This window comes from Muntiacus reevesi, chromosome 11 (genome assembly GCF_963930625.1).
Source record: "Muntiacus reevesi chromosome 11, mMunRee1.1, whole genome shotgun sequence".
NCBI classification, from domain to species: domain Eukaryota; kingdom Metazoa; phylum Chordata; class Mammalia; order Artiodactyla; family Cervidae; genus Muntiacus; species Muntiacus reevesi.
The window spans coordinates 70165915-70178830 of record NC_089259.1 but is presented as its reverse complement, the minus strand read 5'-3'; the positions used below and the strand labels follow the sequence as shown (position 1 = coordinate 70178830).

Genomic DNA, 12916 nt, shown 5'->3' with positions numbered 1-12916 from the left:
ATCAGACTTCACTGAATTTGTTTTCAAGACATTATCCTAGAGGATACATTAAAACCCTTAGTTACTCATAACTTTCTAGGTTGTTGAATCTCCATGAGGCCTTTTCAGTACTCTTCACTGAAGAATAATTTCAGTGATATACTTACCTAAAACAAATTGCAAATGTTGAACATTAACTTTTTTAATTCAGGTGCTAGTTTTCTGCTATTTCATGAGGACAGTTTACATTATGTACCAGCACATTAAGACTTTTTAAACATTGAATTACCTGTTTTTAAATGATTTTGTATGGTTCTGCTACAGAGTTATGTATTTATTGATGTCTCAAGATACTTAGCTAACCTGTGTTGTTTTGTGTGGTGAATCAGAAATGTCAACCAAGGTTTATCTGACTCCAGAGTCTATTTTCATTTTTCCATGTTCTCAGCATATAAAAATTCTCAAAGCCCATAAAGATTTTAATAGTTTCTACACAAGTAAAGTTGTCTATATATTTTAAAGGAAAGGTTTTTAGAAAAGGTTATGACATCTCTAGCTTAGTTACTTATAACTGAGAACCAGGTTTGGGGTAGGAAAATGTTTGCTGTCTGGATGTGCCACATTTGAAATACTTGTGGAATATCCAAGTGAGGATATCCAGTAAGCTGATATGAGTGAGAAATTTAGGTTAAAAAATCTAAGCTAAAAGATAGGATTTGGAAGTTAGCAACACCAAGAAGGTAATGGCAGTTATAGGGATAAAGGATGGAATGAGAAGAAAATAGATAAAAAACACCAGTGTTTAAGAGATAACCAGAGAAGAACATGAGACAGAGTCTAAGGAGTACCAGTGGAGGTAGGCAAAAACCTAGAAAATGTGGTTATCATGAAAGCCATGTTGAATGGTAAATGATAGATGTTATCAAATACTAAAGATGAACCAAATAATATAAATATTAACCTTTATCAACAGAAAAATTAGTAGTGAGTTTGAGAGCAATTTTACCGGTCTAGTATTGAAAACTATAGTAAGTTGAGGAAGTAGAGATAAAGTATTATTAAATTTTCCAGGATTGACTATGAGGCAAATAAGGTGAGCCAGTACCTAACCCATCAAGTGCTGCTGTGGCTTTTTTTTTTTTTTAAATGAGTGATTTATGTATATTAAATGTCAATATGTAAAAAACTGAGTGAAAAGTGAAACTAAAGATGAAAGATATTGAAAGGGCAAAATCATTCTTGGTAGGTTAGTTGGTGAGCAAGGATTTAGTTGTTTTTAAACATTACCTAAAATATAAAATAGCCCAATGCATTCATGATTGTCTTGCAAGTTAAACCTAAAATACATGTTTACTTTCTGTAAACCCTTGAATCCTACATCTGTTACTACATTAGAGATAGTTTGGTGGCTCAGACAGTAAAGAATCTGCCTGCAGTGCAGGAGACGTGGTTTCAATCCCTGGGTCAGGAAGATCCCCTGGAGGAGGGCATGGCTACCCACTCCAGTATTCTTGCTTGGAGAATCCCGTAGACAGAGGAGGTTAGCAGCTTATAGTCCATGGGGTCACAGAGAGTCGGACAGGACTGAGCAATTAACAGTGACCTTGACAAATTTTGATGTCTGCCTGGTACTACTCAGATTTGTTTCTGTTGACTCAGTTCTCTATTTTCATGTAAAACCAATCCATTTTAACTGATGTAGTCTTATTTTTGTTATGTGATTGAATTTTGAGTATGTTATTGACCCTGTAGCTATTAGGGTTTTTTAAGATCCATTTTTAAGATAATGCCTCCTCTTTAGTTGCTTTTGTGTTGCTTTTACTACCAAAGCAAATCTTGCATTATTTTTTTGACTGTTGGAGAGAAACTCAGTATAACTTCCTGAAAAATCACCTGTAGTTTGTTGTAGTAGAAGTGAATGAGCACACTGAGTCTCATATGATGACTCTTTGAAATACAGGCTTAGGAAAGTATTATTGACCTTAATGAAAATGTCTGTTCACTTCTTAGATATTACTTCCATAAATGTATTAAATGTCTATTTTGTGTGACAAGAGTAGAAAGGTATAATTGAAAGGCTAGAAAAGATTCCTGCCCCAACAGCTTAGCTTAATAGGAAGGACAGCATTAAACAAATAATTATACAAATAATTTTTAATTGCAGTTTAGGAATTGGTCTAGAGATGGTGTAGAATCCTATGCTGTTCTTAGTCTCCTCTTAAATTTTAAGTAGGGTCTATATCTTATCCATGTATTATAACTCCTCAACCTGGGAGTGAATGTTGTTGTCTTCCACTTAGATTTTAATGGCAAGATTATTTTAATCTGGACTTGTATTGATTTCCTGGACTTCACTGGAAGGTACAAATGAAGTAAATAATAAAATGGAGATCTTGATTTTCCCTTTTGCTGTAACACCTTCTATTCCAAACTTAAAATATGACATTAGTTTAGTTAGGTATACACTGAGAGATGTGCTAATGTGTTGAAATACAAAATACTAACATCCTTTTCTTTTGAATTCTTTTTACAGAATCAGATTATTCTTACAACAACTTAATCCTGAAGAAAGCTGGACAATTTTTGGACAATTTACATATCAATCTCTTAAAGTTTGCTTTCTCTATAAGGGCATACTCTCCAACTATACAGATGTTTCAACAAGTATGTAAAAATACCCAGACTGTATTTGACAAAGAAGCATACTAGAAACATAACTAAATTTCTTAATGTGAATATCTTTAGTTAAAAAAGATCTACAAATTTATTATACCTGGTTCCATAGCCTACCATTGATTGTATTTTCATTGTTACCATTGATTATAATATAATTAAATATTTCATGTAATTTTATAGTTATTTGATATATACAAAAAGGCAAAATGGTTGTCTGAGGAGGCCTTACAAATAGCTGTGAAAGCAAGAGAAGTGAAAGGCAAAGGAGAAAAGGGAAGATATATCCATTTCAATGTAGAGTTCCAAAGAACAGCAAAGAAAGATAAGAAAGCCTTCCTCAGTGATCAGTGCAAAGAAATAGAGGAAAACAATAGAATGGGAAAGACCAGAGATCTCTTCAAGAAAATTAGAGATTCCAAGGGAACTTTCCATGCAAAGATGGACACGATAAAGGACAGAAGTGGTATGGACCTAACAGAAGCAGAAGGTATTAAGAAGAGGTGGCAAGAATACACAGAAAGGTTCTTCACCACCCAGATAACCACAATGATGTGATCACTCACCTAGAACCAGACATCCTAGAATGTGAAGTCAAGTGGGCCTTAGGAAGCATCACTACGAACAAAGCTAGTGGAGGTAATGGAATTCCAATTGAGCTATTTCAAATCCTAAAACATGATGTTGTGAAAGTGTTGCACTCCATATGCCAGCAAATTTGGAAAACTCAGCAGTGGCCACAGGACTAGAAAAGGTCAGTTTTCGTTCCAATCCCAAAGAAAGGCAATGCCAAAGAATGCTCTAACTACCACACAATTGCACTCATCTTACACACTAGCAAAGTAATGCCCCAAATTCTTCAAGTCAAACTTCAACAGTACATGAACCGTGAACTTCCAGATATTCAAGCTAAATTGAGAAAAGGCAGAGGAACTGCGATCAAATTCCCAACATCCGCTGGATCATTGAAAAAGCAAGACAGTTCCAGAAAAACGTCTATTTCTGCTTTATTGACTGTGCCAAAGCCTTTGACTGTGTGGATCACAACAAACTGTGGAAAATTCTTAGAGAGATGGGAATACCAGACCACCTGACCTGGCTCTTGAAAAATCTGTATGCAGGTCAGAAAGTAACAGTTAGACCGGGACGTGGAACAACAGACTGGTTCCAAATAGGAAAAGGAGTATGTCAAGGCTGTATAATGTCACCCTGCTTACTTATATGCAGAGTACAACACGAGAAATGCTGGGCTGGATGAAGCACAAGTAGAATCAAGACCGCCGGGAGAAATGTCAACAACCTCAGATACACAGGTGATACCATACTTAGGGGAGAAAGTGAAGAACTTAAGCGCTTCTTGATGAAAGTGAAAGAAGAAAGTGAAAAATTTGGCTTAAAACTCAACATTCAGAAAATTAAGATCGTGGCATCTGGTCCCATCACTTCATGGCAAATAGATGGGGAAACAGTGGAAACAGTGGCAGACTTTATTTTTTGGGCTCCAAAATCACTGCAGATGGCCATGCAATGAAAAGACACTTACTCCTTGGAAGGAAAGTTATGAACAACCTAGATAGCATATTAAAAAGCATAGACATTACTTTGCCAACAAAGGTCCATCTAGTCAAAGCTATGGTTTTTCCAGTAGTCAATTATGTATGTGAGAGTTGGACTGTAAAGAATGCTAAGTGCTGAAGTATTGATGCTTTTGAACTGTGGTGTTGGAGAAGACTCCTGAGAGTCCCTTGGACTGCAAGGAGATCCAACCAGTCCATCCTCAAGGAAATTAGTCCTGCATATTTATTGGAAGGATTGGTGCTGAAGCTGAAACTCCAATACTTTGGCCACCTGATATGAAGAACTGACTCTTGGAAAAGACCCTGATGCTGGGAAAGATTGAAGGCTGGAGGAGAAGGGGATGACAGAGGATAAGGTAGTTGGATAGCATCACTGACTCAATGGACATGAATTTGAGTAGTCTCCGGGAGTTGGTGATGGACAGGGAAGCCTGGTGTGCTGCAGTCCATGGGGTCGCAAAAAGTTGGATACAACTGAGCAACTGAACTGAACTGAGATAAGGAAATAATGAGGACAGATCACCATTGACATTAGGTATAAAGAATATTTTAGTTTAATGGTACATTTTCAATAATTTCAAAGTATATTTTCCTACTATAAAGTTGATTTTGTTAAATTGTGATTCTGCCTGTGTATAGATACTTTTACTTTAATTAGAGCAATAACTTAATAGTAGTTGATAAGCTGTTTTAATCAAAGTAATGTGTGAGTTTTAAAAATGATATTGTGATTACCAGCTACTGTTGCTAAGTATCATCTTTGAAATCTTAGATTGCAGCTGATGAGCCCCCACCAGATGGCTGCGCTGCATTTGTGGTTATCCATAAGAAACACACCTGTAAAATTAATGAGATTAAAAAGCTGCTGAAGAAGGCTACTTCAAGGTAAATTAATGATAGCCTGTAGTAAAAGGAGCAGTTTATAAAGAGAGATGAGGGTTGAAATAGAAATTTCTTGCAATAAAAATTGTAATATTCTAAGGCTGTGTTTAAAAGAATGTGCTCTGAATCTTTATCTGAATCTTAAGTCCTTCTCTAAAATATATAAGTACTTTCAATATTTTGTCTTGATTAGATTTTGATTTTAGAATGCCAAAATACCATAAAACACATGAGAGAGATATTTTATATACATAAGTTATTTTTTTCAAATACAGACAGACCTCAAAGATATTGTGGCTTCAGTTCCACCTCAATAAAGTGAATACTGCAGTAATTCACATGAGGTTTTTGGTATCCCAGTGCATATGAAAGTTACGTCTACACTAAACCGTAGTCTGTTGAGTGTACAAATGGCATTTTGTCTAAAAAATGTACATCCCTTAATTTAAAAACACTTTATTGCTAAAAATTGCTAGCCATCTGAACCTTCAGCAAGTCTTAATCTTTTTGCTGGAGGAGAGTGTGAAATACTGCGAGAATTAGAGAATTACAAAAATGTGACACAGACAAGGAGTGAGCAAGTACTGTTGGAAGAATGGTACCACAGACTCGTTCAACACAGTTGCCACAAACCTTCAGTTATTAATGCAGTTGTCTGTGAAGTGCAATAAATGAAGCAAAAAGCCCAATAAAATGAGGTATGCCTGTAAACATACAAAACTGTGGATTTATCTAGATTATATCTCTTTAAATATAAATTGAATGTGTACCTTGGAAATTAAAACTAATAGCAAAAATACAGAATTACCTTTTTATAAACACATTATTCAAAACATTTTTCTTCTTCCAAGTATTTAATGCAAATTAATATGAGAAGTAAGAAGGAGATTATTAACTTAATAGTGATTTTTACAGAGTAGTACCTACCAGTAGGTGTTTTACTGCCTGATTGTTTATACTTTAAACAGTATTAAAGTTGTTTCTCTAATTTTGAAAGAGTTATTTATATATTAGACAGTAATGTATATTTAGTAATTCATATTAGTACTTATTTTATTTGTTGGAATCTTTCACATATTTTCTTATATTTCATATTAATTTTAATATTTGGAAACTTTTATGTAGCCTGATTTTTCCTTTATGTGTGTATGTTTTTATACTGAGACTGTTTTTTCCAAACCTGAGTAAGAGATTTTACTAATATTTTCTAGTAGCTTTCTTAAAGTTTTTATTTTACCTTAAACTTTTAATCTATGTTTATATAATTTTATTTTCATAGGAAGGCAAGGATCCAGTCAGATCTTTCCCTTCTTCAGGTGCTAGTCAGTTATTATATTCATCATATTTATACTGTGATCTATTTTATAACTATTTGTTTTATACTATTATGTTTCTTGTAACAGTGCTATGTTGTTAGTATTTATTGCTTTAATAATTTATTCCAGTGTCTCACAGGACAATTTCCTCTTCATGGCTGCTTTTTTTCCCCCCTCCAAAAGTTCTTAGCTCTGCACTCATTGATCCTTTCAAACTAACATTAGAGTCCTTTTTCTCCTGTCAAACTGACTCCCTAAAAAACCTGGGTAGAGTTTTAATTAGAATTATGTTAAAGCTATTAGTTAATTTAACAAATTTAAATGTTTACTATATCAAATCTCAGTGGGTAACATCATATGTCTTCTGTTCACTCCTTCTTTTAAAACTTTGAAGTTTTATACTCTTCTCTGTTTTTAGAATCAGAAATGATTGTATTATTTTATGAACTGTTTTTCACCTATTAAGATGAATTAAAGTTTTTCTCTTTGGACATATTGTGTCATATATTTTAAACTATTACACCTTCTTTGTGTTGCTAGGGAAAACTATTTCTTAATGGTGTGGTATTAATTTTTGTTGATTGCTTATGCTTTTATTAAGACTCATTTTTCTACTTTAATGAGATTAGCTATTATTTAAACTGTTTATGCCAATTTTAATGGTATTCTAACTTCATATAGTGAATTAGGCAACCATGTTATTCTGTAAGAGTTAATTTAGCATAGGAATTATATATTCCTCTAAAGCATTAATAGACTGACTCCAAAATTATCGGCCCTATTGTGTTTTTTTCTTTTCCTAGTGCATTTTTAAAAGGGAATTTTGATAACTTTTAGTTTATAATTGCTATTGATTTCTGACTTCTGATGTCTGATGTTTCAATTTTCTTACGAAAACTAATATTAAATTTAAATATTTAATATTTAGATATTAAATCTAAATTAATTTAAGATTTAACACAAGGTTAACATCACGTTGTTAGGAGAGGCACCCTGCCATGGACCCTGTGAATTCCTGCATATTCTTGCTGGGTCTGACAAGTAAAAAAAGGCAAGATCTGGACTGCTTTTTACTTGAACCATTTTTCATGATTGTGTTTGTAGTGAGCAACCTTGAGGAATTACATAATTCCTAATTTTGAAAAGAAATTTCAAAATTTTGCCTTTGAAAAGAAGAGTGGGCTTGTTATAACACGGTGATTTCCCAGGTACAGTGTTCCTTGTATACCCACTGTTTGTGTAGTATCCATTTGGGTCCATATTTTGTTACACACACCCTGTTTTGGAACTTAGGGACCAGGTGTAATGCTCATTCTGCTTGCTATGCCCTGAGCGATAAAGTTCTTTGTCTTTGACACAAGAGTCTCATGTCTTCTGCCAGACTTGAGGCATGACAGAATCCCAACTTATTACTTTGTAAGTAGGCTGAAACCAAGCCATAGCCCTTTTACAGTTCTTGACAGTTTTAGAAACAAGGGTGGGATGTTGACAGACAACGTGGCTTTCTGGGAGAGGAAGGACAAGGACCCCCTGGGTTGGGGAGACAAAAGCTCAACACTTGAATTTCTTTCCTGCTGCTCCCCCCTTTCTCCCCCTGCTGTTCTTCACTCCCTGTGCATCTGGCTGGGTGATAGCAGTCTTCTGATACCTGCTACTGCAGGTCCTCATACAGTGTTAGGTCTTTGTTACTTCAGGAAAAGGCACCCAGACTCAACTGATGCGGTTTGGAAGATGCACATAACGGGAAAGGGAATTAAAATGATCGCTAGGCCAATTCGGGCTTCCCAGGTGTTGCTGTAGTAAAGAACCTGCCTGCCAGTGTAAGAGATGTAAGAGACGCAGGTTCAATCCCTGAGTCAGAAAGATCCTCTGGAGGAGAACAACCCACTCCAGTATTCTTGCCTATAGAATCCCATGGACGAAGGAGCCTGGTGGGCTATGGTCCATCAGGTTGCAAAGAGTTGAACACGACTGAAGTGACTTAGCATGCACACTAGGCCAATTCAGTGTACTTTTATTTTTACTGTTTTGGTTCCCACATCTGAATCTGTAACTGGTATTGATATTGTACATGTATATACTTTGAGTGCTGTGAACACTCATGAAGTCTAAAAGGAGACGCTATCATTGGGAGACTACCACATGTAGTATATTCCCAGGTGGTCCAACAGAAACAACATAGAATCCCAGGAGGGAGAAGAGGAAATCACAACTTCAGTTACAGACTGAATGGCTGCCTGAGTGCGCAGGAATGCACTTTCCGAGTACAACAGCACCACCTGCCTGACTCAGCCATCAAGTACACCCCTTTTAAAAAGGAAAACCACTGCTAAGCTTTAGTTGAAACTGAACTCCTGACTCAGGAAGCCTTGTAACTCTACTATCTGATGTTTACATTTTTGCCTAAATCAACTAGGATTCAATGACTAATAGGGTGGAAGGGACCCAGCAATTGTCTCTGGTCAAGTGGAAATAGTATATTCAAGAGCACTGTTACTTTGACCTTTTGTGATCTTAGGGTTACACAGTAAAGGGGCAGCAGTTCTCCTTTGGGACAGAGCACATGCCCTGGTCCCCTGCGTGAAGTAAAATCTCTGACTCAGTGGGACCGTCAGTTCGGTTATTCCCTTAAGGCTTGCATCAAGTTATTGATACATTCAGCTCAGTTCCAAGTTGATGGTGTCTTAGAGTTTCTGCTGCTGTTCATCCAGGCTCTGTGTGTGCTAAGTTGTGTCAGTCATGTCTGACTCTGCGACCCCATGGACTGTAGCCCACCAGGCTCCTCTGTGCATGGGGTTCTCCAGGCAAGAATACTGAAGTGGGTTGCCATGCCCTCTTCCAGGGCATCTTCCTGACCTAGGGATTGAACCTGCTTCTCTTATGTATCTTCCTGACCCAGGGATTGAACCTACATCTCTTATGTCTCCTGCATTGGGAGGCAAGTTCTTTACCACTGATGCCACCTGTGAAGCCCTCATCCAGGGTGCGTCTATGTAAAGCCAAAAGCAGATGTGGTCACTCTCTGTGGGCAGAATTCAAGGCAGTTCTCTTATCCCTGAAGAATCCTTGACCCTTAATGAAACTTGCTACATTTTTACTGACCCTGGACTGTTGCCAGTGGCCTACCTGTCTGGTCTGCCACTTGGAAGACGACCAACTGGCAGATGAGAGGCACCACTCTTTGGTTTCATGATTTATTTCTCATATGCTCTTTACTTTCAGTTCTTGTTTGTGTTTTGTTTTCATTTTAGGCCCAGACCCTATCTGTTTAAAGGAGATCACAAATTTCCTACAGACAAAGAGAATTTACCAGTGATTATTCTCTATGCAGAAGTGGGTACAAGAGCATTTCGTAAATTTCACACAGTGTTGTCTGAAAAAGCTCAAAATGGGGAAATTCTTTATGTTCTTCGGCATTACATTCAGGTACATGCTTGCTTTATTCAAGATTACTTTGGCTATAAAAACTATTTTTCATAACTACTTTTTATAATTCCTCTACTAGATTTTACATAATAACTCCTCCTAGAATACTTATATCTGATAACACAACTATCAAATGTGAATTTTATGTGGAAAAATATATTGGGATTCTGTGTCTTTTCTGGAAAGTATCCTGTTTATGTTTCTTTCCCTTATATATCTCTGGAACAGATTTACAGCTTGGATAAAAGACAAAACCATACAACAATAGGATGCATACTATTTGGTAGGACTAATAAGCATAGTTATTTTCAATGAAAATGTGTTATAATGAGGAAATCTAACTTGATATATTGATAGTATATATTAGTTCATTGTGCTAAGCGTTGTATAGGAAAGCTCTCAAACCAATCTGTTTGAAAGGCTGCTTACTTATTCAAGTTTCAGATCAAATGTGTTGAATTATCCCCCACTCTCCTCACTCTCACTGCTATCACACTCTACCACATTATTCTGTTTTTAATGACTTCATAGAACTTAGTACTATGCTACCTCAATATTTATTTAACACCTCCACCCCCACCAACACATACACACAACCAAACTCTCACCTCACGCACTAAAATGGCCCTTAGAAGGACTTTTCTTTTTATACTTCCAAACATGGAAAGAGTGTTTTAATTTGCACTTCCCAAAATACTCATGATAAGTATTAATATACAGTTCCTCTGTATCCATGGTTCAGAATCTGCAGGTTCGACCAACCAAGGATTATGTAATAGTGTAGTTTACTATTGGAAAAAAAAAAATTCATGTATAATTGGGTCATTGTAGTCTGCACAGTTCAAACCTATTTTGTTCAAAGCTTTGATTTGATTTGATATCAAATCATTAAGTTTATTGTACACTGTAAACTAATACAATGTTATATGTCAATTATATCAGAAAAGGAATGTGAGATTACAGTATATGTTTATCTTTTTTAATGAAGTTCCCAAGTGATTTTAATATGCTCCTGCTATTGTGGCATTTTCATCTATTAAAAATCAGTGTCCCAGGCTGTTCTTTGGAGAATGTGACCATTAAATATACTTCTGTGAAAGCATACTCAACAGTTACCTGGGTACTTTGTAGCATCAAATTATAACCTTCTATTTAATTAATTACATATTGTGCATCCAAAATAATTATACTGTAAATCTAGTCAACATGTAATTCTAATAAAAACAGACTTATTCACACTACCTTTTGAATAGATGCTTTTTTTGTAGGGAAAGAAGAAATAGGATGAAGAAGAAAGATTCCTTTCAACAGTTGATTTAGCTTGTGAGAATTTTTGGTTTGCAAATCCAAAGTTATTAAACTACAATTCACATTTTTATATTAATGCATTTTCAGATAGAGAAAGTAAATATGAAATTAATGAACATTTATCTTTATTACTGAGGAGCTAATACTGTTCCAGAACTGATGATGGAAATTGGTTATGTGAATTGCATTTCTTTCATGAACTATTAACAAGATATGTGAATTTAAAGCTTAGACACCAACTAATTGTCTTTTGAGTGGACAGTCAAAATGTATTTTTAAATTGAGCTGTATGAAATTGAAAACTCTTTAAAAGACTTCAAACTTTGCCAGGTTACTATAATTATAAACAACCCAGTTTTCTCATGCTATCTTTTATTGTAGCATGTGCCTGAGAAATTAGCAAATTAAAATTTTAGTGTGGACATCTATGTTAAACACTTTATGCATATCTGAAGCTAATTCTTACATCATCTTATTTGAAAATAGGACAGTTCAGGAATAGTCAGGTTGTGTACTTACTTATTTTTAAGGCTTGGGGGAAGTTTAGGGAGGAAAGAAGAGAGTGAAAAGAGTAGTATACTGTTAAGATTTCCTTTCCATTTGGTGTCTTCCTCTTCCTCTGTCATGTGTAGGATTGCAAAACTGCCCTCATGCAAACCTTAGTTAGGCCAAGGCATAGCATCTTCACAGGAGTTTGCTAAGTACTAGGTTAAACAGTTTTTCTAACCCATGGAAGAATATGCCAAATGGTAATGATTATAGCACAACTGGTAAGAATTCAGTCTAGAAGCCAGAAAGAACCTTAGACATCTTCTAAAGTTTACATGTATTTATCCAGGTTGCTTACTTTTTTAAAAAAAACATGATGACTTCTTTTTCTTCATACAGTGACTTCTAGAAGTACATTTTATGTTTACCCATAATATATAAGGTGAAAGAAAGAAAGATACCAAATTCTGATCACAAATACTTAAGACAACTCAGTTTTAGGCAAATTGTGACCTCTCACTGCAAGGATAGGTGCTAACATGTGGCATTTGGTATATTTTAATCATCGAGAAACATGAAGAAAGAACTGAATAGGTTGCTCAAGGCACTGTTTTTTTGTTTCCTTTGCCTCTACTTTCCAGTATTTGCTTTTGGGGACACTCTAGTTGCCCTTCATCCAGACAACTAGCAAATGAAAGCACTTACTGGTTTAGGAAATGTGTAGTTCTCAAGAGTACAGTTTTGTTGAAACTCACTTGTATTGGATCCTCTGTTAATTAACTCATGAGAAAGATGGCAAAATTATCATGGTATAACAGAAAAAGATCAGATACTTTTTTCATTGTAAAAGAGTAATTAATACATTAGTGTCATGACAAAGGTTTTAGAAAGTAAAGAAGTAGTCATCAACAAGTTCTAGTTCCTTGATAGGCTGTCTCTAGAGAGAATATAAGTATCACCTGAATACAAGTATTTCACAGTGATTTAGAACTTCAGTATTAATGGTTTACCCTCATGTCCTAACACACAATCATTCTGAATTCAAAAGCAGGTGTTTGACAAAATATTTTCTCTCTTTTTGAAAAAAAAAATGTGTTTGAACAGAAACCATCCTCACAGAAAATGTATTTATCTGGCTATGGTGTGGAGCTAGCGATTAAGAGTACAGAATACAAAGCATTGGATGATACTCAAGTCAAAAGTAAGTTTATTCTCTATATCTGAGTAAAAAAATTTGGAGGGTTATGTACTTCTATTTAATCCTAC

The 12916-nt window shown here is 35.4% G+C and overlaps 1 protein-coding gene across 1 annotated transcript in view; it reads left to right on the top strand.

Moving 5' to 3' along the window:
• The window catches only part of UGGT2 (UDP-glucose glycoprotein glucosyltransferase 2), a 133547-nt gene that overhangs the window by 10831 nt on the left and 109800 nt on the right, over nucleotides 1-12916 (top strand). Inside the window, exons 3-6 of the mRNA XM_065902092.1 lie at nucleotides 2513-2643; nucleotides 5002-5114; nucleotides 9679-9853; nucleotides 12755-12851. Of these exons, the coding sequence (XP_065758164.1) occupies nucleotides 2513-2643; nucleotides 5002-5114; nucleotides 9679-9853; nucleotides 12755-12851 (516 nt within the window). The remainder of the gene's footprint in view (nucleotides 1-2512; nucleotides 2644-5001; nucleotides 5115-9678; nucleotides 9854-12754; nucleotides 12852-12916) is intronic.